Below are 26,330 nucleotides of genomic sequence, written 5' to 3' on the forward strand. Positions count from 1 at the left end.
ATTTCAAGAATCGATTCGATTCCGATTCACAAGGATGCAAATCGATTAATCCCGATTCGATTCGATTCCGATTCGATTAATTTCAATATCGATTTGGTTAGTGATACCAAAACGTGTTTTTTGAGCTGTAACCTGAATTACATGACTGTCCAGTTATGGAACACAGGGGTTCCCAACCTTTTTTGCACCAAGTAGATAAAGTGCATTATTTCAATAATGCACTTTACCATTTTTCTTTAAACGTGATCATGCTGTGGTCTTACTATTTTATTGGTTTCATTATCAAATTGCTTCTATCACCATTTGTTTTAATTTGTAAGCCACTTTTGCACAGTAGCATAGATCACTTTATCTAGTCTCCCGCCCATTTCTTTGCACGTCATCTTTTTATCCTCAGTGCAATTCTTTATTATATGGGTCTTTTTTCCTTTGACGGGTCAGTTTGCAATATAATTCCATGCACTTCATATGTAAGGAGCATTCCTTCACGAAAAAAATGTGTAGACCTTTGTTGTTCCTGTTATGTTATTTCGTCATTTTGTGTTGTCTTCTTTTTTATGATGCAGCTGTATGTAGCACTGTTGTCCAAGACAAATTTCCTCTCGGGGACAATAAAGTATATCCTGATCCTGACATGGGGAAAAAAAGTTGTGGACTGGTTGTCAATTTTAATGGTTTTAGTTACACATATATTTACTCACCAGGTGGTGACAAAGGGTAAATAACAGCCTTTTCATCTGTCAATAAAGACACTTTCACAATTATGCACGGTGATTTGATTTCAGCCTATATAATTTCTAAAAGTAGATATTAATGATCAAACATTTCCATTCATGTAGCCTACAGTATTTATGTTTTTGTTTCAACTACAAACATAAATAAACATCAACTTGAAACTATGTTTCAACTACCACACACAGCATAATATTTTAGCCTGTTTATTAAAAAAAAAATATATATATATATTTTTTTAAATAAAACAAAATCGATCTCTGGACATATGAATTGATATCAAAGGATTAAAATAAAAATCGATTAAAAATCGGAGAATCGATTTTTTTTAACCCAGCCCTAATCATCAGTGATCCTTCCCTGCAGCGGCTTCAAGTAGGACCTTCTCTCATGACTGATGTCATAGGCATTGTGACATCATCAGTTATGTCATAAAACCAAATGATTTGTGACATGTCACTGTAGCCACTGATGTCACAATGTCTATGCATAAGTGACACATCAGTGATTTATGACATCAGTGATGTCATAAGGCACACAGCCATCATCAGTGATGTTATATGATCGGCGACAAGGGTTTATGACATCACAGATGTCATAGACATTGTGACACCATCGTCACTCGAGCAATTGTGATGTCATCAGTGGTATCATAGATCCTTTCCGCTTAGGCTATAAATAGGAAATAGGAAGTTTAACTTGAATTCCAGATGAGTTTGCACAAGGACACAATAAGTAAAGGTTTCTTCCAGGCCCACGAGTCCATGGAGGATGAAACAAGGCAGTGTGATGGTCAAGGCACTGGCAGGCGTTACATTCCACCTCACTTGAGGAACAAAGAGGCGGGACAGAACGCTGGACAGAATGCTGGACGTGGAAATGGATTTGCGAATGGTTACCATGACAACCGCATGAATGGGGGCTTCGGAGGGCGGGGAGGCCCTCGCATTGATCGAGGGTCTGGCAGTTATGACAACAAAGATGGTGGCTGGGGAGAAGGAGTACAAAGGGATGCTGCCTACAGGAGCTTTGGAGGGTGCTCCGATAGAGGCAAGTCTGCCTTCAATGACTGTGGGACAGGCTCCAGGGGAAGGTACGAACATGCAGGAAACAGCCGCTGGGTGGAGGAGCCCAGAGATGTTGAGGATTGGTCTAAGCCTACAGCATGCAATGAGCACCTGGAAAAGGAGCTGTTCGCTGGGAGCAACACTGGGATTAATTTTGAGAATTATGATGACATTCCTGTGGAGGCTACTGGATCCAACATTCCAACTCATATTGATAGTTTCCATGATGTGGACATGGGGGAGATCATCATGGGCAACATAAACCTGAGTGGGTACACAGGTCCCACTCCGGTTCAGAAACATGCCATCCCCATCATCAAGTCCAAGAGAGACCTGATGGCTTGTGCCCAGACTGGCTCTGGTAAGACTGCTGCCTTCCTGCTGCCAGTGCTGAGTCAGATGTACACTGAAGGGCCCATAGACTATGTTCTGCATGGACATAGGAATGGCAAGTCTGGCCGCCGTAAGCAGTACCCAACATCCCTCGTCCTGGCTCCCACCAGAGAGCTGGCCTTGCAGATCTATGAGGAGAGCAGGAAGTTTGCCTATCGCTCCACTCTGCGTCCCTGTGTGGTGTATGGTGGTGCAGATACCGGCCAGCAGATCAGGGACCTGGAAAGAGGCTGCCACCTGCTTGTGGCCACACCTGGACGCCTGGTGGATATGATGGAGAGGGGCAAGATTGGTCTGGACTATTGCAACTACTTGGTGCTGGATGAGGCAGACCGTATGTTGGACATGGGTTTTGAGCCACAGATCAGACGCATTGTGGAGCAGGATACAATGCCGCCTAAAGGCATCCGTCAGACCATGATGTTCAGTGCCACCTTCCCCAAGGAGATCCAGATCCTGGCTCGTGATTTCCTGGAGGACTACATTTTCCTTGCTGTGGGGCGTGTCGGCTCCACCTCAGAAAACATCACCCAGAAGGTGGTCTGGGTGGAGGAGAGGGACAAGAGGTCCTTCCTCCTAGACCTGCTCAATGCCACAGTCACTCCCAGTGAGGTCCAGGAAAAGGTGGCAGAGAAAGCCACTAAGGACTCTCTGACATTGGTGTTTGTAGAGACAAAGAAGGGAGCAGATGCCCTGGAAGATTTCCTTTACCGTAAAGATTACCCCTGCACCAGCATCCATGGAGATCGATCCCAGAGAGACAGAGAGGAAGCTCTGCATCAGTTCCGGTCTGGGCGCTGCCCCATCCTGGTGGCCACTGCTGTGGCCGCCAGAGGTCTGGACATCTCCAACGTGAAGCATGTGATTAACTTCGACTTGCCCGGTGACATTGAGGAATATGTTCACCGTATTGGCCGCACTGGACGTGTGGGCAACCTTGGTCTGGCCACATCGTTCTTAAACAACAAAAACAGCAAAATAACCAAAGATCTGTTGGACATTCTGGTGGAGGCAAAGCAGGAGGTTCCCGCCTGGCTCGAGAGCATGGCCTACGAGCACCAGAACAAGAGCATCACTCACGGACGCTCAAAGAAGTTCTCTGGTGGTTTTGGAGCCAGAGATTACCGTCAACATGGCGGTTCAAGCAGCTTCAGTTGTGGCCACAGTGGGCGTAACACAGGGGGCCAGGGAGGAAACCGTGGCTTTGGCAACTTGTACACTGTGGTAAGCCCCAATGACGGCTACGGGGGGAACTACAGCCACTCTGGTAGCGTGGACTGCTGGGGCAACTAGTCACCATAGGAATATTTAGCCAAACCAACCCCACAGAAACCACATGTTCACTTTCTGTCTTCCACCAGTTTTCCCGTCCTTCCCTTGCTTGGCATCCTGGAGAACCCCGAGCTGAAGACGAGCCACGCTGCAAAGCCGAGTCGGATCTCCGTTGACAGGTTGGGCTAGGTAGGCTAAGCTAACGAGCTGGCAAGCTAGTTAGCTCACTAGCATGCCAAACCAGGGTTCACACAGAGTAATCATTGTCAAAGTCCACGCGTGTGTCAGAGCCAGATGGGTATAGGGCAGATAATCTATTGTAAAAAATCCAGTCCGAGGTCGTTAGGGGAAACATAGGTTCAGTAAGTAAGATCGGTAATGGGCAAAAATAACGACCAACAAGCGGCAACAACAGGAAACAGGAAGTGAAGTGAAAAGTTGGTTCTCAGAGGAACCAAAAAAAATTGGTTTTTGCTTGCGAACCGTGACATCATCAGTGGGCGTGTCTTATTCTAGGCTGTGAAGACGAGAAAGAAGGAGAAGAAGGCAGCGACAACATGCAGAAAAATAATTTGCAGTGGTCTGCTGAGGAAACCAAATGTTTAGTGGCGATTTGGGCTACCCAATTTCAAGAAAAGCTAGAAAGCAGTACGCCTACAAGAAAGAGCAAGTCGTATGCCAAACTTGCGGAAGAGATGGCCAAGGCTGGGTTCACTCGAACGCCAGACCAAATAAATGTGTTGAAAAAGTGCGTGTCAAGTACGCTAGTCTTGTTGGAGTGGACATCACAGTGCAACCCTGTTACAGTCAAACTTCCCACTTCACTATATCACGTTGTATTTGCGAGAGGTATATATACATATACATATATTTTGTCCAATATTCAAATATTCCAGAATTGCATGTTGTGTTAAAAATAAATATTTCTATCTAACTTTTTTGCCTGATTTGATGGTTTTCTTGTAAAAAGTTATGGCGCCTCAAAGCTTTCTGGGAAATATCCAAACAATGCTGGTGTTTGGACAGGAGAAGGGAGGGGGTGGTGGATGGGGAGAAGGGAGAAACCGGAGCAGCAGATCCATTCACAGCGCTAGCTGGTTAAATGAAACTACACATGCGTGAGCAGGAAATGCACAGAGCTCTTAAACTGAAGGACTACTGAATAACGTCCTCCCACTTTGGTTCCGCTTAAACTGGTTCACACTTGCGCAGGTTCGCCAGAAAGCACCAAGGTTCTGAGACTCCAGAACGTAGCCAGAGCCAGAACCACAACCGTGTCTGTCTGAAAGCGGTAAGTGTGAACTTTAACATAACTAGGGTAGCGGCCCTGCTGCGCGGCCTCGCCTGCTCTATTGGCATGCGCAGCACACAAACGCCTACTATATCGGCATGTGCAGTGCACAATTGCTCAACTTCGCATCACTGATGAGATCACATTTGCTCTTATAATAATAATAATAATAATAATAATAATAACTTTATTTATATAGCACTTTTTAAAACAGAGTTTACAAAGTGCTGTAACAAGCATAAAAACAACAGAAGGGTTCAATTAACAGTATGAACAAGATGTCAAGGGCAATAACAAGTATCAATGTACAAAACCAATAATAAAACAAGAGAGATAAAAATCTACACAAATCAAACACAAGAGAAGAAGATGAGTAAATTCTGAATAACAAGAAATAAAAATCAGCAGAATGAAGGATTAAAAGCAGCCTTAAACAGGTGAGTTTTGAGCAGTGATTTACAATGTGCCACTGAAGTTACACACTTGATCACCTCAGGCAGGGCATTCCAGAGTCTGGGGGCTCGAACAGAAAAGGCACGGTCACCTTTAGTTTTTTGCCATGTCTTATGGACAGATGAAAGAGTCTTATTGGAGGATCTCAGGGAACGCGTTTGATTGTAGGGCGTGAGAAGCTCTGAAATATTCACCTTATGTTCATACGCGGGGGTGGGCCAAATTCTTCCGGGTTGTGTTAACACTTGCGGTGGGGGGGGGCAAACAGAACAACCTCAGATTTGGTGTCATTAAGTTGAAGGAAGTTAAACAGTTATCGGCTAAACAGTTATGAAAGGATTGTATGCTGGTTTTGTCGTTGGGATTGATCGGCAGATAAAGTTGTGTGTCGTCTGCTAGCCTGGGTAAACCCAGCCTCCACGTGACCTGCTCTCAGACCTGAGCAGAGCAGGTCTGAGAGCAGGTCACGTGGAGGCTGGGTTTACCCAGGCTAGTCGTCTGCATAAAAATGAAATTGAACTGAAATTGAGCCTTGGGGAACGCCATAGTGGAGGGTGCCGGGGAAGAGATGGAGTCACCTAGAGTGACAGAGAAGTTTCTGCCAGTAAGATGAGAGCTAAACCACTTCAGGGCAGCACCCGAGATACCTCCAAGGTCCTCCAGACAGCGTAAGTGGACATCACTGATGATGTCACAATGCCTATGACATCATCAGTGGGACAGAAATTGAAACAAACATTGCCCACTTGCCCACACACCTCTTTACGTCTCCGTGGAGCAGCGGGGCGTGGGGCTCTGGAGGCCGGTGGAGGAACTGCAGTGCTCGAGATGCTCCTTCAACCACAGATAGCCTCTGGGACCAGGGGAGGGACACACACTGTAACACACCAGAGATGCTCACAAGTCATTTTTTGCAAGTCCATGTCAAGTCTCAAGTCTTAGAGCTAGAGTCCAAGTCAAGTCTCAAGTCTTAGAGCTAGAGTCCAAGTCAAGTCTCAAGTCTTAGAGCTAGAGTCCAAGTCAAGTCTCAAGTCTTTGAGCTAGAGTCCAAGTCAAGTCTCAAGTCTTTGAGCTAGAGTCCAAGTCAAGTCTCAAGTCTTTGAGCTAGAGTCCAAGTCAAGTCTCAAGTCTTTGAGCTAGAGTCCAAGTCAAGTCTCAAGTCTTTGAGCTAGAGTCCAAGTCAAGTCTCAAGTCTTTGAGCTAGAGTCCAAGTCAAGTCTCAAGTCTTAGAGCTAGAGTCCAAGTCAAGTCTCAAGTCTTAGAGCTAGAGTCCAAGTCAAGTCAAGTCTCAAGTCTCTTATGGATGAGCGTTCTATCATCTGCTGCATGTCATCCAGTCTGCTTAGAACACTGCATAGCTCAAACTAAGGAATTCAAAGCATGTAGGCTACTGTATTATCCACACTCTATCTATTAGCATACAGCATCAGCATTGATTAGATGACATTATTATTAATAGACCTTTCCTTAACTCATTGAGTGCCAGCCACTTTTGGAGAACGGACGCTCCCAGTGCCAGAGTTTCAGAGCGTTTTCAGTGATTTCTCGAGGCCCACAGAATATTGTGTGATATTACTATGTAAACACTGAACACGCACAAAGAACGAGGAGACTCTCTTCTATCATCTGCAAAAAAAAGTTTATTGATCCCATTTTCCGTTCTTTAGTTATGAGCTGGAGAAGATAGCTTGATTTAACGAAAAACAGCAATTTTTTTCTAGAAGCTGAGATAATGAGCCTTTTGTGAAATTAAACATTTCAAGCACATCATTGACTCTGAAGCTAATATTTTCTGATATAATGACACCTCAAAAATAATTTCCTTCAATAAAAGAGTGAAAACAAAGGAATTTTGTTTGGCCAAATAATATGTTTTAGCTGCAACCAGCAGCGCTGGCCCCTGCGTGCGCAGACCCTACACCTTCTTGCTGGTCTTGATTTACTGCTGGTGGGCATCAGATAGCCTATTCTAGCTTGTTTGCTCTCTATGCATCGAGCCTGCTGCTGCCTGGGTCTGTGTGTACTGTCAATGGTTGTATGCTGTAGTGCCCTGCGTGCCCCACCCCCCTCCTCCTCCTCCTCCTCCGTGGGAGGAGTGTCTCTGCTGCGGTTTGCTCTGAGTTTGATCTGCACTGAAAAGTCCGCTGCATCCCCCCGCTTTTTTACAGCGTGTCCTCGGCTCCCAGCTGAGAATAATGTAACTTTTCAGAAAGACGCTGGTGTCGCCGTGTCGGCAACTAAATCATATGGATGGGCTATCGCAGCGGACACAGATGGGGCTCAATTGTGGCAGCAGATGACTGCTGTTCACAGGCACAGCTAACGTTATGCTTCAAGCATATCGATGCGATTTCCGTTTCCTCATGACTTCTCTCTTTTCTCCTGGCCTTTGTCTAATCGGGAGAGCACTGTCGCCACCTAAGGGTTCTGTAAAATAGGTTAGACACATTCAATAGCTCCCATATTGTAAGAGGCGATGTAAGAGGCTTAGATCGACATCCCCCCGTCAAAAAACGCAATTGACGAACATGTTCGTCCTTGGCACTCTACGTTACTAAACAAAATGACGAACATGTTCGTCCATGGCACTCAATGAGTTAATGTTAATACACACAAAAATAAAGATTGTTCACAAGTCCCAAATCTCAAGTCAAGTCTCAAGTCTTTGAGGACAAGTCTCAAGTCACTGTGTGTGTGACTTAAGTGCGACTCAAGTCCAAGTCTTAAGTCCCCATCTCTGTAACGTGCGCGCACACGCACACACACACACACACGGCTCTCTGACCAGCAGAGGGCGCCACTGAACTGCAGAAATACACATTCACTCTGATACTGCTACTGATAATGCAGCTGCTGACTCATTGATTTTGAAGCAGGGGTTTTTCCATTTCTGATGGATCTTATTTCCTTAGAATTCTGAGATTAAAGTCAGAATTCTGAGATTGTCAGAATTCAAAATTCTCAGAAAAAAGTCTAGGTTGGGGGGAGAGGAGTTGGTGGCTTGGAGCAGATGAGATGGGGTCATTGCGTTCTCATTCAGGCTGCTGGCCATGTGAGGCTCACACGTTGAGTGGGGAGCACACGGCCTGTAGTTTGTGATCTCTTTCAGCCCTCTCTCTCCAAACAGAGGCTGTCATTGTCCGAGACTTGTTGATGGAGTCGTTGTGAGTACACACTTTTGGCAGCTCACTCACACTACCTTGCCAAATCTGTATTTGCACTCCTTGAAGCACTGTTGTATGACGTGACTGTATCAGATGTCATCAAGACTGTTTGTTGCAGCTTTGAATACAGTTCATCCCAGTCATACATGGAGATCCTCTTGTTTTTTTTTTCCTCTCAACTCTATTTTTGTTCATTTAGTTACTTTGATTATTTGGACATTTTGATTTTGTGAGTGGTTTTCATTGTACCTCCAATACACTGATTTATATTGAACTTCCCTGTGTTCGCATTGTCGCTCTGATTATTGCTTTATTTGTTTGAATTCTGAATAACAGGAGTGCCCCCTGCCTGCACTCCTGTTATTTTGCAAAAGGGGCCGCGGGGAAAAGCAAGTTCAGTATCCCTGCTCTACAGCTTCACTCTTCCACTTTTTAGAGATCCGTTTGACAGGTTTAGCAAGTTTTAATTGCAGTCTGTTAGGGGTGTCACGATACACTCAGTTCACGATACGATACACGATATTGGGTTCACAATAACGATACGATATTTTAACAATATTTTTTTGCGATCGATTTGTAAGTTGAGGGGGCATCCTCCACGCTAATTTGAGTAATTTCACCATTTTCATCCTCCGTGTCTGTAACGTCCCTCGTCTGTTCAAACAAAGCAATGAAAAGGAGAGCGAGCATGCAATCGGATGTAAGATCAGTGCCACCATGTTCAGCTTCTTTTTCTCGCGATATGAGAATTCATCTCAACGATACATATTGTCACGTTTTGATATCGCGATATATTGTGGGATGATATATTGTGACATCCCTACTGTCTGTATGTTGGAATCAATTGGACAATTGTGTGGTCCAAGTGGCCCAGTGGAATGCGGGAGACAGCCCGGTAGGCATTGTTTATTATAGTGTAACAGTGATCCAGCGTGTTTATTATAGTGTAACAGTGATCCAGCGTGTTTATTATAGTGTAACAGTGATCCAGCGTGTTTATTATAGTGTAACAGTGATCCAGTGTGTTTATTATAGTGTAACAGTGATCCAGTGTGTTTATTATAGTGTAACAGTGATCCAGCGTGTTGTTTATTATAGTGTAACAGTGATCCAGTGTGTTTATTATAGTGTAACAGTGATCCAGCGTGTTGTTTATTATAGTGTAACAGTGATCCAGCGTGTTTATTATAGTGTAACAGTGATCCAGTGTGTTTATTATAGTGTAACAGTGATCCAGTGTGTTTATTATAGTGTAACAGTGATCCAGTGTTTATTATAGTGTAACAGTGATCCAGCGTGTTGTTTATTATAGTGTAACAGTGATCCAGTGTGTTTATTATAGTGTAACAGTGATCCAGTGTGTTTATTATAGTGTAACAGTGATCCAGCGTGTTGTTTATTATAGTGTAACAGTGATCCAGCGTGTTTATTATAGTGTAACAGTGATCCAGCGTGTTTATTATAGTGTAACAGTGATCCAGTGTGTTTATTATAGTGTAACAGTGATCCAGCGTGTTGTTTATTATAGTGTAACAGTGATCCAGCGTGTTTATTATAGTGTAACAGTGATCCAGCGTGTTTATTATAGTGTAACAGTGATCCAGCGTGTTGTTTAATATAGTGTAACAGTGATCCAGCGTGTTGTTTATTATAGTGTAACAGTGATCCAGCGTGTTGTTTATTATAGTGTAACAGTGATCCAGCGTGTTGTTTATTATAGTGTAACAGTGATCCAGCGTGTTTATTATAGTGTAACAGTGATCCAGCGTGTTGTTTATTATAGTGTAACAGTGATCCAGCGTGTTGTTTATTATAGTGTAACAGTGATCCAGCGTGTTGTTGATTATAGTGTAACAGTGATCCAGCGTGTTTATTATAGTGTAACAGTGATCCAGCGTGTTGTTTATTATAGTGTAACAGTGATCCAGTGTGTTTATTATAGTGTAACAGTGATCCAGTGTGTTTATTATAGTGTAACAGTGATCCAGCGTGTTGTTTATTATAGTGTAACAGTGATCCAGCGTGTTGTTTATTATAGTGTAACAGTGATCCAGCGTGTTGTTTATTATAGTGTAACAGTGATCCAGCGTGTTTATTATAGTGTAACAGTGATCCAGCGTGTTGTTTATTATAGTGTAACAGTGATCCAGCGTGTTGTTTATTATAGTGTAACAGTGATCCAGCGTGTTTATTATAGTGTAACAGTGATCCAGCGTGTTTATTATAGTGTAACAGTGATCCAGTGTGTTTATTATAGTGTAACAGTGATCCAGCGTGTTGTTGATTATAGTGTAACAGTGATCCAGCGTGTTTATTATAGTGTAACAGTGATCCAGCGTGTTGTTTATTATAGTGTAACAGTGATCCAGTGTGTTTATTATAGTGTAACAGTGATCCAGTGTGTTTATTATAGTGTAACAGTGATCCAGCGTGTTGTTTATTATAGTGTAACAGTGATCCAGCGTGTTGTTTATTATAGTGTAACAGTGATCCAGCGTGTTGTTTATTATAGTGTAACAGTGATCCAGCGTGTTTATTATAGTGTAACAGTGATCCAGCGTGTTTATTATAGTGTAACAGTGATCCAGTGTGTTTATTATAGTGTAACAGTGATCCAGCGTGTTGTTTATTATAGTGTAACAGTGATCCAGTGTGTTTATTATAGTGTAACAGTGATCCAGCGTGTTTATTATAGTGTAACAGTGATCCAGCATGTTTATTATAGTGTAACAGTGATCCAGCGTGTTGTTTATTATAGTGTAACAGTGATCCAGCGTGTTTATTATAGTGTAACAGTGATCCAGCGTGTTTATTATAGTGTAACAGTGATCCAGCGTGTTGTTTATTATAGTGTAACAGTGATCCAGCGTGTTTATTATAGTGTAACATTGATCCAGTGTGTTTATTATAGTGTAACAGTGATCCAGCGTGTTTATTATAGTGTAACAGTGATCCAGCGTGTTGTTTATTATAGTGTAACAGTGATCCAGCGTGTTTATTATAGTGTAACAGTGATCCAGCGTGTTTATTATAGTGTAACAGTGATCCAGCGTGTTTATTATAGTGTAACAGTGATCCAGCGTGTTTATTATAGTGTAACAGTGATCCAGTGTGTTTATTATAGTGTAACAGTGATCCAGCGTGTTGTTTATTATAGTGTAACAGTGATCCAGCGTGTTTATTATAGTGTAACAGTGATCCAGTGTGTTTATTATAGTGTAACAGTGATCCAGTGTGTTTATTATAGTGTAACAGTGATCCAGCGTGTTTATTATAGTGTAACAGTGATCCAGCGTGTTGTTTATTATAGTGTAACAGTGATCCAGCGTGTTTATTATAGTGTAACAGTGATCCAGCGTGTTTATTATAGTGTAACAGTGATCCAGCGTGTTGTTTATTATAGTGTAACAGTGATCCAGCGTGTTTATTATAGTGTAACAGTGATCCAGCGTGTTTATTATAGTGTAACATTGATCCAGTGTGTTTATTATAGTGTAACAGTGATCCAGCGTGTTTATTATAGTGTAACAGTGATCCAGCGTGTTGTTTATTATAGTGTAACAGTGATCCAGCGTGTTTATTATAGTGTAACAGTGATCCAGCGTGTTTATTATAGTGTAACAGTGATCCAGCGTGTTGTTTATTATAGTGTAACAGTGATCCAGCGTGTTTATTATAGTGTAACAGTGATCCAGCGTGTTTATTATAGTGTAACAGTGATCCAGCGTGTTTATTATAGTGTAACAGTGATCCAGCGTGTTGTTTATTATAGTGTAACAGTGATCCAGCGTGTTTATTATAATGTAACAGCATGTTTTCCCCTCTGGTCGGACATTTGATCATCTGTGGGGATGTTGTAATAAAAGCATGTTCAATGATAGCCTGAGGAGTCTGCGTCAGACTCCTCAGGCTATCATTGAACCTGTAATAATTTCTAGCCATTTCTGCCTCGTGCTCCTGCATCTCCGCTGCGGGGCTGCTGCGTGCGTAATTACGCAGCGTACTGAGAGCCGCGCTGAGTGATGCTGCTCTGTTTGAAGTAGGGATGTTCATCAATTGTCGAAAATCGATAATTGATCGTTAAGGATTGGAATCGATCCTGTGGAATTTGGATCGATTTTGTTATTAAAAAAAAGAAAAAAAAGAATTTGGACTAGGTTTGGGTGGAATTCGTTCCTCCTCGCCCCACTCCATTGCACAGCCGACTAACGTGAGGTGGAGCTTCATATAGTCTCTAGTTTTCTGGCTGGGCACGGGCCTTTGTGCCAACAAAACTGTTTTAAACTAGGGATGCACCGATTGCGATTTTGTTGGGCGATTCCGATTTCCGATTTTTAAATAGTCTGACTTGCCGATTCCGATTTTTGCCGATTCCGATTTTTTTTCTAATAACAATAATTGGCAGGTTATTTTTTTACTTTTTAACTTTGCTTTAATAGAAAATTAACATTCATGTCACATTTCTTATCATTTGCATGAGGTAGGACGATCTCACTCAAAAACATCTCAAAATAAAAAGTGTTCCAGGTTACTGGACAGAGCTTTTCTTTTTTGTGTAAATACAATGAATATAAAAGAATAATTCCAGTATATCCCACAGCTATCATGCATTTACTTTTCCAAAAGAAAAAAGGTGCAACAGAACAGGGGCTTCAGATGGAAAGTAGCCTATGGCTAAATCTGTTACAAAGCATATCTTCCCCTATGGGGTTTAATGTTTTTTTGTATAGGCCTATGTCCCTGCCAAATAAACTAATAAAATAAAATAAATAAACGTTAGGGATGGGCATCGAATTTCGAATTTTCGAATAATCGTTGTTATTATCAAGGTCGACTTTTATTATTGAAATTCGAAATTCGAAAAAAAAAAAAAAAAAAAAAAAAAAAAAAAAAATTGAGTGAAATGTTGCATTGTCTCCCCTGATTCTAAGTATAGTCGAATCGCTTGGTTTGAGCAAGTAAAACATTTTTTATAAGCATTTTAAGCAAGGTTTATGGAAAAATGAATGGCGGATGAAATCCCATGAAGAGGGAGAGGGGGTGACTTTGGCACCCCTTTGGCACTCAGACCTGAGCCTACTAAATATTTAATGAACCACTCATGATTGTCAAAACTGTTTTTTATTTTCGAAAATGTCAATGTCATGTAACATGTTCTTTACTTCAGTGGTGCAATGCTTGTTTGAGCTAAAAATCCACAGCAGAAGCTTTTTATATTAATTAATAAAGCCGTAGACTTAGAATCAGGGGAGACAATGCAACATTTCACTCACAAAAAAAAAAAAAAAAAAAAAAAAAAAAAAAAAATTACATTTTATTTTTTATTTTCGAATTTCGAATTAAATTCGAATTTGGCCAGCGAATTTCGAATAGTGTTTTTGCTAGAAATGCCCATCCCTAATAAACGTCAAAATGTTATCCATGGACAAGGAGTTTATAGCCTATAGCTCTGGAGCCCAGAGACCTTCGAAGCCATGCCCACTCTACAGTTGTGGATTTGGCTGTTCTTGAGTAGCCTAGATGAGGAAATGAGTTTGAGTTGACTCAGTTTGAATATCGTAGTTTACACACAGAGCGCGTTTTTTTTAATCCGCCATTCGAAAAAAATAATCTCTCACAGAAAACCTTGCACACTGGTGCGATGCGTTTTATTATTATGTTCGTCGTTCTATTCGCAATACGAAACAAAAGTCCTCTCCTGGCTGTACACGTTAGGGTTACAACGTGACTGACAGATAGCAGCAGCAGCAGGCAGCGGTGATGTGGAGGCTGGTCGGGGAAGAGGGGACGGTGAGGTGAAGCGAGCCGCTCAGACTGGTGTGTACTGTGGACTCCAACCTACCCGGCCCCTCCGCGGCTCCACACCGACGAAGACATGCTGTGGCATGTGTGTACTGTGTAGTGGCAGCTTTTGTTTTGGCTGCAACTCATCCACATCCACTCGGTCTCGCTGCTTTTGGGTGCGCGCACGTCACTTGAAAATCGGCTCACAGAATCGGCATTTTAGAGTGACCGGCGCAGATCACCGATCGAGGCCGATCACGTGAAAATTGGCCATTTCCGGTCACGTGCCGATCGATCGGTGCATCCCTATTTTAAACATGGGGAATTCACACTGGCATGCGCCGGGGACAGCAGAGTGTTGGAGAGGAGACACATTGAAATAAAGAGTTCATTGAGGAGAACACGTTGTCTTTCGTATTTTCTGCCATAGGCATTCATTTTGTAAAAATATATATATATATATATATATATATATATATATATATATATATATATATATATATATATATATAAAAAAACGGCTCTCTCAAATCAAGTAATCTGATTGGTTCACAGCCATTGTATAATTCCAGTAACCGAGTTCAATAACCCATGGCCATGGGTTATTGGTTGCCATGGCAACTCTCTTACTAAAAGGCAGCGCTGCGCTCGAGCCAAACAGCTTTCTCCTGATCTGCTGTATGGAGGGTCACTACTGCTTCAAGTCTTTGTACAATGAGTCATTATGGACGCATGATGGCGCAACTCTCTTACTAAAAGTACCTCAAAAACAAAATGGCGGAGACAGCTTTCAGATCCTTGTGAATCGATCTTCGCTTATAACTTTACTAATACTTCGCAGAAAATGATGTTTTGTACAAGAATAGACGCGGGCTAATGTCTTAACCCCTCTCTCGCGCGTCCTCACTCTTAACTAGGGCTGTGCGATTAATCGATTTTGAATCGTAATCGAATTAATTAGTTAGGACGATGTTAAAAAAATGAAAATCGTAAAATCGTTTTTTTTTTTTTTTTTTTTAATTTAATTTTCACTTTAACTAGGGTAAGTACGTTACGCAGGGCGGCTCTCTCTCTCATGTACGCATGCTGCTACTTGTCCATTCTCACCGCTGTAAAGTCTCTCTAGAGGCTGTGATACTGCTACTAAAAACAGCAGCACAATGGACTTATTTCAACACCTCCGACCAAAAGCAGCTTGTTGCACTGCCGGCTGTAGCCTACAAGATAACGATTGCCACAACACACTCACGCGCGCACACGAACACAGACATTATCACCGGACGATGAAACGTTGCCTTTACAGTTCACATAATAACAAAACAACACGTGAGGCCACCGAGTACTGATAGATTGGCTGTATTCATGGCTGCCTCAGCTGACTCACCTGTCCCTGTGTGTCTGAATTTCCCCCTAACTGCTATCGCAGTTCCACGCATTCCTGTTGTGACTTTGTGTTATTCTAGTACAGATATAACTCCGAGCACGGGTGGTCGCTTAGACACTAATATAATTATCTCACCGAGGAACACGCAAATCCACCAGTGTCAAGTTAGCAAGCAACAGCCAGGAAGTTAAGCATAGCAGCGGCAAGCTAAAACAGGAAGTTGAGTTGTTCTACCTTCAGAGTAAAAGCGTAAATTGTCAATTATGAAAAAAAGGGGGGAAAAGAGCTCTGCAGGGCAACAAATGTTTAGAGAAGTATAATAGTATAATAAATCGAAATCGAAATCGAAAATCGGGTTTTGAGAGAAAAAATCGTCAATTTTAGTTTTAGGCAAAATCGCACAGCCCTACTCTTAACCCTGCATTTCTAAATAAGACGTAACGTTACTTGGTGTAGGCATACGGCTCTGGTGTCGGCCTTTGCAAAAGCTCTCAGCAAGCGCCAGGATTGGCCAATGTCGACTTCAGTCTCCAGAACGATCCAATCAAATCACCCGCACGTCTATCTTCTTGCTAGAGGTCCCGCCTTACAGTAGTGTTTCAACTGACTATCAGAATAAAATGCCAGTCGGACTTATAGTATTATTATTATTATATTATTATACTTGGAAACCGTTTTATAAAAGCAATATAGCACTCGAGCAGCGTGTGTTGTGGAATATATCCCGCTGATAAGCTGTTATCCCACGAGGCCGCAGGCCGAGTGGGATAACAGCTTATCAGCGGGATATATTCACCACAACACACTTGCTCTCGTGATATATTGCTTAAATATATATATATATTAAAAAAATATATAAGTATTAACTCATTGAGTGCCAATGACGTTGATCGGCGTCAAAGCGAATAGTAACGTAGAGTGCCAATGACGTTGATCTGCGTCAAATGCGTTTTTTGACGGTGGGACGTGGATCAAAGCCTCATGCATCTCCTGTACAAATATTGGAGCTATTGAAGGTGTACAGTATAACCTATTTTACGGACCCATTAGGTGGCGACAGTGCTCTCCAGATTAGAGAAAGGTGAGGAAAAACACCAGAAGAAGCCCCGTGATGAAACGGAAATCGATGCTGGAGCCAGAGCCGTATAGATTGCTCTGGTTGGAGCTAACGTTAGCTGCGAACAGCAGTCAATCCGCTCCCACAACTCAGCCCCTCTGTCTCTGCTGCATAGTTTCTCCACACGATTAGCCGCCAGAAAAGCAGCACCCGACGCCGAAGGGCCAAACCATTCTCAGCAGTCCGGTTTGGCTTTTCGGTGTCGCGCTGGGAGCCGGCGCACAAAAACGGAGCGCTCCGAAAATAGACGCTGGGTGCGTGTTGCTGTGTGTTAGTGTGGGGAGGAGTTTGCAGCTGAGGGGGGGGAGAGGGGGGTGGGGCACGCAGGGCACCACACAACTACACCACGTCACTACATCAGAAAATATTAGCTTCAGAGTCAGTGAATGTGCTTGAAATGCTTCATTTCACAAAAGGCTGATTATCTCAGCTTTAAATTTGAAACGTCTGTTTTTGGTGAAAACAACCTATCTTCTCCGGCTGATAACTAAAGAACGGAAAATGGTATCAATAAACTTTTTTTTGCTGATGATACAATAGAGTCTCCTCGTTCTTTGTGCGTGTTCGGTGTTTACATAGTAATATCACACAATATTCTGTGGGCCTCGAGAAATCACTGAAAACGCTCTGAAACTGGCACTGGGAGCGTCCGTTCTCCAAAAGTGGCTGGCACTCAATGAGTTAATATGATCGATAATCGATAATTGATCGTTAATTTTCACCGATTATCGATTATGGAGAATTTTTAAAATGAACATCCCTAATTTGAAGTTGAATTTTGTTGCACCAGCACACATTTTCTTTATCAGCTTTTTAAAATGTGTTTCTGTTAATCTATATGCATCGAATCCGACCAATTTAGCCTGATAATTCATGAGAGAATTGCGAGTATCTATTTTTTTCTGCCAGCATTCGTCATTTTCCTCTTGGCGCACAAGCCGCACATAGACACATACGCTATTAGGCTGTTGCTTTAAGGGCTGCGGCCGGGTGCGACAACGAACATGCAGCCGACTCTGCTGAGCTCATGTTATTTGTAGTGACCAATGGCCATTGCCCAGGTGTTTGAACGCAAATTAAAACACCCTGGCCTTTTAATCTTTTTTATTCTTTTGAGCTGAGCGGAGCAGCCGTGAGCGCTGGAGCAGGTGAAAAGGACCGCTTCACTCCGCTCACATGCTCTGGTCCAAACAAGAGTACTCACATCACCATCATCATCATTGTGTGTGTGCGTGCGTGTGTGTGTGTGTGTGTGTGTGTGTGTGTGTGTGAGTGTGTGTGTGTTAGTTACCGTGTGCAGCTGGTCCTCCAGTGATCCGTTCTCCATGTAGCTGTAGATTAAACAGAAAGACTCTCCTGATGCAACAAAACCCAACAAGTCCACGATGTTCGGATGTCTGAACCTAGGAGAGGAGACAGGGAGACATGTTAGGATGTCTGAACCTAGGAGATGTGATTTAGGATCACCATTAGCTACAGCATTGCAGCAGCTATTCTTCCTGGGGTCCACAAGCCTAGATGTTATTAGGATGTTAGGAGTATTAACCCTAACATACATGTGTTTGATTGTGGGAGGAAACCAGAGCGCCCAGAGGAAACCCACACACACACGGGGAGAACATGCAAACTCCACACAGAAAGGACCTGGGACGGACCGGGGTTCAAACCCAGGACCTTCTTGCTGTGAGGCAGCAGTGCTAACCACTGAGCCACCGTGCCGTCCACGGTGACTGAACAACGGATGAACACGGATGTCTGAACCTAAGGAGAGGAGACAAGCATACATGTTAGCATGTCTGAACCTAGGAAAGTAGAGAAGGACATGATGTTAGGACCTTAGGGTCGCGACCCTAAAGACAGACAGACAGATAGTTAGTGACTTACTGTGAGAGTTTCTGCACCTCTGTCTTGAAGCTTTCCTTCACCAGACTCCAGTCTACTAGAGAGTCCTGTAAACAACACAGACCAATCACAGTCCTGTAAACAACACAGACCAATCACAGTCCAGTAAACAACACAGACCAATCACAGTCCTGTAAACAACACAGACCAATCACAGTCCAGTAAACAACACAGACCAATCACAGTCCACAACACAAACCAATCACAGTCCTGTAAACAACACAGACCAATCACAGTCCTGTAAACAACACAGACCAATCACAGTCCAGTAAACAACACAGGCCAATCACAGTCCTGTAAACAACACAAACCAATCACAGTCCTGTAAACAACACAGACCAATCACAGTCCTGTAAACAACACAGACCAATCACAGTCCAGTAAACAACACAGGCCAATAACAGTCCTGTAAACAGCTTCAGCTTCTTCAGCTGAAGTACATCTTCTGTTGCGTCTTCCTGGTGAGAGCTCTGATGTTCAGCTCCCATTTCAGGTCATGGCTGATGATGGTCCTCAGGAAGTGGAAGGACTCCACAGTGTTGACTGGGTGATGGGGGAGGCTGGGACAGTGTTCCTCCTGTAATCCACAATCATCTCCACTGTCTTTTGAGCATTGAGCTCCAGGTTGTTTTGACTGCACCAAGTCACCAGATGGTCAACCTCCTGCCGAAAGCACTCGCCTACCACCGTGGAGACCCGGGTTCAATTAGCAGTGAGACGTTCCTACAGGCACAATTGGCCGTGTCTGCGGGTGTGAAGCCGGTGAGGTATGAGTCCTGGTCGCTGCAATAGCGTCTCCTCTGGTCAGTTGGGGTCCTATTCGAGTGGAGGGGAACTGGGGGGAATCCTCCCATGAATTATGTCTTGCCGGTGAAACCCCTCACCGTCAGGTGAAAAGAAGCGGCTGGCAACTACACATGTATCGGAGGAAGCATGTGCTAGTCTACAACTAGCCTAACGTACTTACTCATCAGGGGCCGGTTGCACCAAGTGGTCTTAACTATGCCTGGTCGTAACTCCTACGTCGGTCTTAGTTAAGACCAGTCTTTAGAGTGGATTTACGCCTGTTGCACCAACACGGCTTACGTCTGGTCTTAACTACGCTGGTCGTAGCAATGCGCGTCCATGTGAATTGCCAGGGAATGCCCCCTGATTGGATGATGTTGCAAAAATGTGCCTCGCGACCTGCTTGGAGCGTCACTGTGCCACTACGCTCTCTCAGCCACTACTGTATGTGCATCACTACACTCTCCCTCCTCCCACCCTCCCTCGCTCCGGGGGAAAAATGGCGGTGATTGAGCCAGACAGAGAGTCTGAATGAAATTGAATGCAACGTTCCCAATTCTATGTATTAAATTGTAAAAAATGAACGGCAACATTTGGGAAGGCTAAGCCACACAACTAGTTAGTTATAATCTTAACATCGTGCTTCAAAGACGGAGAACTGGCTGTGTTACGACGATGACGGTAATGACTCAAAAAGGTCTCCGGAGACAGGCAGGCTCTATGCCTCCTCCTGACCAGGCGTAAGAGTTACGCCTGGTCGTAGTGAAAAGAAGGCTTAAGCCGTCTTGGTGCAACCGGCGTAGCTGTTAGGTCGTAAAGTTACGACCAACTTAGCTTAAGACCAGTGTAGTTGGTACAACCGGCCCCAGGAGATCAGGACGTCACACCCATTTGCACCTCTGTTCCATGTCGCCGCTCCTACGCTTTCAGGTGGAGGCTGATCCGGCGCCATCTATGACTACCTCCACGGTACGACTCCGCTTTCATCACTTTCACATCGGAGACGCGGATTACATATTTATTCCATAACATTTAGCGCTTTCAAGGCCGGTGTGAATGAGGCCAATGTCTCTTCCTCACCTGTTTGAGTCTCTTCACGGCACACTGCGTGTTACAAATGGTGGCTCTGTACACCGTGCCGAACCCCCCCTCCCCCACACGCAGGGCGGGGCAGAAACCTTCTGTCCCAGCATGCACCTCTTCATACGACCAGCAGATCAGCAGGCCGGGAACCAGCGGGGGGTCCTGGAGGGAGGGGTCATCAAAAACATCTTTACTAGGGATGGGCGGGGGGGGGGGGGGGGGGGGTGTACAGAATATAACAAGGATTGAAGAGCACAAAGTCTGTTTAAGGTTGCTCAAGGCGGGTTCGAATAAAGTTCCACAAAGACTTCTCTTTACCAATCTTACAGTTTAACCCCAAGATTTAAACAAGGGCAAATTCGGCCCCAGACCACATGCAGCGTGTGGCAACGCGGGCGCAGGCATCCCTGGGTTGTGGCTAGATGGGGTAGCCTACAGCCACGGATGGAGTGACGTAAAATCGTGGCAATTGTCATTTCATTTAATTTGTCTTTCTTCTTGTATAGTGTCATGACGAAAGCAAAGATACAACAGGGTGAGATAAAGGATACATCCCCCCAATATCCAAATAGCCTACAATAGTGTGTGTATGTGTGTGTGTGTGTGTGTGTGTGTGTGTGTGTGTGTGTGTGTGTGTGTGTGTGTGTGTGTGTTACCTGCTGTGCTTGGTGTATTTCAGAGTGCAGACTGGAGGGGGGTGGGCCTGGTTTGGGGAGCACTCCTCCTCCTCATGTTAGATAATCAAATAACAAATCAATCAAACTATTTTAGAATAATCTCTCTATAGAGAGCCAAAGTCACACCCTCTTCCACATATGAACCAAGGGATTCAGCCATATTTAGAATCAGGAGAGACCATAGAACATTTCAGTCAGACCAAAAACAAACAAACAAAGATAGCTGATTCAAAAAACTCTTTTTTAGACGTTTTTAAGTTTTGGTCAGAGTGAAATGTTCTATAGTCTCTCCTGATTCTAAATATAGCTGAATCACTTGGTTTGACGTAAAACTATTTTTATAAGCATTTTACAAAATGTCTATGGAAAAATAAATGGAGGATGAAATCCCTTGGTTCGTATGCCTAACCCGGAAGAGGGCGTGGCTTTGTGTCATGGCCAGGGCTCCCGATGCCATCAGCTCGTCTGTCTAGCAGGGATCGGCTAGCAATCCAGTGAAGCCGTGGCATATCAAGAGCTGTCAACCAGATAGGCGTTAGCTCACCTGTTAGCCGACTTGGCTAGCTCATCAGTCGAGGCATATGCGTCTCTTGGACAGCTCAGTCTGGTTGGATTCGAGGCCTATGTTGTAAAACGATCCCTTGGCCGATTAGGTTGGACGGAATTATGTTGCTCGGGAATAGTTTGGAACCTAGCATAAGTCCTGTCAGTTACTGAACACTGCAACAGGAAGTAAGCTGGCGGAAATTTAGAATGTTTATGCTGTTGAGTTTAAACCGTCAATAGGATGCTAACGGGACACGAAAACAAAAGACGCCTAGAAAACAGACACACTATCAAACTAACAGACACGCTGTGGCAACTGGGCCATTTTGGGTGCCTCAACATGAGAAGAGGGAAGAGGACTGACCCGGGCCCGGAAGCCTCTATCAGAACCTCCCAATCACATCACTGACGTAGCAACTAGCTAATGCCCACAATTTGATTGACAGCCACAAATAAGCCAGACTGTGACACTTTGTCACTCTATTCATTCCAGGAATCTGTGTGTGTGTGTGTGTGTGTGTGTGTGTGTGTGTGTGTGTGTGTGTGTGTGCGTTCTCACCAGCGGGGATCCAGGTGGTGGTGGGGGGGGCGAGGGGTTTGGGAGGGGGGTCAAACTGAGGCAGAGAGACAGGAGGGCGAGCGACAGGAGGAGAGGAAGTGCTCACACTGGATCCCCCTGCAGAGAAGATAGAATGTGTGAATTATAGTATTGTCACTTTGTATTAATGGCTTTTTTCTATTGTTTACATTCTAGCAGCCATTTAGCCTGGTATCATTTAGCCTGGTATCATTTAGCCTGGTATCATTTAGCCTGGTATCATTTAGCTTGGTATCCAGCCCCTATAAAAGGGTCTGGACATGTGTATCATTTTCCCAAAGCAGTTTAGATTAAACCACGCCCAGTTTCGCATGACACGACGAGAACTAGCTCTGCTGGCTTAGAAAACATATATCTAAAAAGTTGTTTATTTACCTAATCATAGCCTAAACCAGTCATTCTCAAACTGTGGGCCCACTGGGCCGCAGAGGTACTGCAGGTGGGCCGCGAGTGGTCTGCCAACACAAATGGCTGTGGCAGTGTCCTTTTGAAAGCTCCAGTGGAGATGGTGCTATCAGAAGAAAGCGCTTCATGCACCTCTGCAGTGCTTATAGGGGCCTATCAGGGCTGTTAGCTGAGATGTTAGAGAACAATTCTGAATTGTCACTACACTCACAGGTCAGGAGGAGGTCTCTGGCTCTCAGCAGCTGCAGACGCTCCAGCAGGTCCAGCAGCTCGCCCACCGTCCCATTCCTGCTCTCCCATTGGTTCATCACATAGTCGGTCCGCCTCTCCTTCCTTTCAGCCAATCGAACATCAGTCTGGTCGGACAGAACTTCTGAGGCTGATAAGAGATATAGAGAGAGAGAGGGGGAGAGAAAGAGAGAGAGACAGACAGCGAGAGACAGAGAGACACAGAGTGATGGAGAGAGCGCCACAAAACGCTGAATCCCACTCGATTTGGGGGCGGAACACACCAGGATTGGCCAAAGAAAAATCCAGTCCCCAGAATTGTCAAATAAAACCATCGACATGCTACTATGGCCCACCTCTCTACCTGTCATCTCAGACAAGTTATGTTCAGGGATGCAAACTCACCAGAGTGATAAAGGTGACAGATACCAAGGCAGACACAAAACCACTCAAAATCATTAAATTAAGTGCCCTATTTTGGGATCAAAAAGGTGACTGTCACCTAAAGGTGACTAGTTTGCACCCCTGATGTTTTCTGTCTGAAACGTGATTCTGACCCACGTGCCACTTCTTGGGCTCCATTGGGTTCATTTCTACTTTAAACTCACGTTATTTCGGCACTTTGAAGTCACAGGTAGGGTTGCATGGAGCAAACTAATTAGATGGGAAGCCTAGGGCCGGCTGGGTCGTCCACTAATCGCTTTGGATAAAAGAGGTCGGTGGTTCGATTCCCGCCTCCTCCAGTCTGCATGTCGAAGTGTCCTTGGGGGCAAGATACTGAACCCCAAATTGCTCCTGATGGTGTGCCAGCACCCTGTGTGGTAGTCTGCCGCCATCGGTGTATGAATAGGTGAATGTACCTACTGATTGTAAAGTGCTTTGGATAAAAGCGCTATATAAATGCAGGCCATTTACCATTTAACTAGTTGCGCCAAAAAGTGAGCGGTTGTGGTCTGTCTAAAATGCATTGCAGAATGTATGTAGAAGATGAAATGATGCCAGTGCGCATGCGTCGGCAACTCGGTGATTCTCGTCAAACTTTGTCTTTTAAAAGAACAACTGCTCACTTTTTGGCACAACTATAGGCTTCCGATATAATTAGTTTGCCCCATGCGACCCTACCTGTGACTTCAAAGCGCAGAAAGAAGGTGAATTGAATGCCCAACACAGATTGTCTAACGAAAAATGAATGGTCGGTACTACAGTCAGTGAAGTCCTGAGACGAACATAGAAAGAGCCCGAGGGCTAGGAACCAGATAGTCCAGGTAAACTGCCACACCGGGTCAGTACTACTCACCGAAGCGGCTCCAGTCCGGGTCGGACAGCCCGTCCATGACCCGGGTAAACTGGAACATGACCGGTGGAGGCAGCTGGTACAGCTTCATCTGCCTGAGCCCGGACATGGCTGTGGTGGTCTGCTGGTTTGATGCTAATCGCTGGGGCTAGCATAGGAGCTACAGACAGTTGTTTGTTTGGTTTCTTCTTCTTCTTCTTTATTCAGGTTTCCGGCAGTGTAGACGCTACTTGGCGTATTACTGCCCTCCGCAGGTGAAATATATTATGCAAAAATAAAAAAAATAGTGTCCACCACCACCCAACGTGCTCCAGTTCATAACACATTATTGTCCATACTGTCACTCAGACTCAGTTCATAATACATTATTGTCCATACTGTCACTCAGACCCAGTTCATAATACATTATTGTCCATACTGTCACTCAGACCCAGTTCATAACACATTATTGTCCATACTGTCACTCAGACCCAGTTCATAATACATTATTGTCCATACTGTCACTCAGATCCAGTTCATAATACATTATTGTCCATACTGTCACTCAGACCCAGTTCATAATACATTATTGTCCATACTGTCACTCAGACCCAGTTCATAACACATTGTCCATACTGTCACTCAGATCCAGTTCATAATACATTATTGTCCATACTGTCACTCAGACCCAGTTCATAATACATTATTGTCCATACTGTCACTCAGATCCAGTTCATAATACATTATTGTCCATACTGTCACTCAGACCCAGTTCATAATACATTATTGTCCATACTGTCACTCAGACCCAGTTCAAAATACATTATTGTCCATACTGTCACTCAGATCCAGTTCATAATACATTAGGCTATTGTCCAACCTGTCACTCAGATCCAGTTCATAATACATTATTGTCCATACTGTCACTCAGACCCAGTTCATAATACATTATTGTCCATACTGTCACTCAGACCCAGTTCATAATACATTATTGTCCATACTGTCACTCAGACCCAGTTCATAATACATTATTGTCCATACTGTGACTCAGACCCAGTTCATAATACATTATTGTCCATACTGTGACTCAGACCCAGTTCATAATACATTATTGTCCATACTGTCACTCAGACCCAGTTCATAATACATTATTGTCCATACTGTCACTCAGACCCAGTTCATAATACATTATTGTCCATACTGTCACACAGACCCAGTTCATAACACATTATTGTCCATACTGTGACTCAGACCCAGTTCATAACACATTATTGTCCATACTGTCACTCAGACCCAGTTCATAATACATTATTGTCCATACTGTCACTCAGATCCAGTTCATAATACATTATTGTCCATACTGTCACTCAGACCCAGTTCATAATACATTATTGTCCATACTGTCACTCAGACCCAGTTCATAATACATTATTGTCCATACTGTCACTCAGATCCAGTTCATAATACATTATTGTCCATACTGTCACTCAGACCCAGTTCATAATACATTATTGTCCATACTGTCACTCAGATCCAGTTCATAATACATTATTGTTCATACTGTCACTCAGACCCAGTTCATAATACATTATTGTCCATACTGTCACTCAGATCCAGTTCATAATACATTATTGTCCATACTGTCACTCAGACCCAGTTCATAATACATTATTGTCCATACTGTCACTCAGACCCAGTTCATAATACATTATTGTCCATACTGTCACTCAGACCCAGTTCATAATACATTATTGTCCATACTGTGACTCAGACCCAGTTCATAATACATTATTGTCCATACTGTGACTCAGACCCAGTTCATAATACATTATTGTCCATACTGTCACTCAGACCCAGTTCATAATACATTATTGTCCATACTGTCACTCAGACCCAGTTCATAATACATTATTGTCCATACTGTCACTCAGATCCAGTTCATAATACATTATTGTCCATACTGTCACTCAGACCCAGTTCATAATACATTATTGTCCATACTGTCACTCAGACCCAGTTCATAATACATTATTGTCCATACTGTCACTCAGACCCAGTTCATAATACATTATTGTCCATACTGTCACTCAGACCCAGTTCATAACACCTTATTGTCCATACTGTCACTCAGACCCAGTTCATAATACATTATTGTCCATACTGTCACTCAGACGC

The 26,330-nt window shown here is 43.6% G+C and overlaps 1 protein-coding gene and 1 pseudogene across 2 annotated transcripts in view; one reads left to right on the forward strand and one right to left on the reverse strand.

Annotated features, from left to right (window-relative positions):
• irak1 (interleukin-1 receptor-associated kinase 1) overlaps positions 1-24,295 on the reverse strand; it is a gene marked incomplete at its 3' end in the record, with an annotated part of 39,418 nt that extends 15,123 nt beyond the window's left edge. Inside the window, exons 1-8 of the mRNA XM_083641301.1 lie at positions 24,180-24,295; positions 22,866-23,033; positions 22,211-22,327; positions 21,085-21,155; positions 20,426-20,590; positions 18,542-18,606; positions 17,949-18,060; positions 5,967-6,085 (exon numbers count right to left, since the gene is read on the reverse strand). Of these exons, the coding sequence (XP_083497427.1) occupies positions 5,967-6,085; positions 17,949-18,060; positions 18,542-18,606; positions 20,426-20,590; positions 21,085-21,155; positions 22,211-22,327; positions 22,866-23,033; positions 24,180-24,285 (923 nt within the window). The 5' untranslated portion in view covers positions 24,286-24,295. The remainder of the gene's footprint in view (positions 1-5,966; positions 6,086-17,948; positions 18,061-18,541; positions 18,607-20,425; positions 20,591-21,084; positions 21,156-22,210; positions 22,328-22,865; positions 23,034-24,179) is intronic.
• On the forward strand, positions 1,443-3,485 carry LOC310781607 (putative ATP-dependent RNA helicase an3 pseudogene; annotated as a pseudogene). The gene has a single exon. The product of its transcript is annotated as a putative ATP-dependent RNA helicase an3 pseudogene (transcript).
• Positions 24,296-26,330: the final 2,035 nt, after the last annotated feature.

This window comes from Poromitra crassiceps (genome assembly GCF_964638095.1).
Source record: "Poromitra crassiceps genome assembly, chromosome: 8".
NCBI lineage: Eukaryota > Metazoa > Chordata > Actinopteri > Beryciformes > Melamphaidae > Poromitra > Poromitra crassiceps.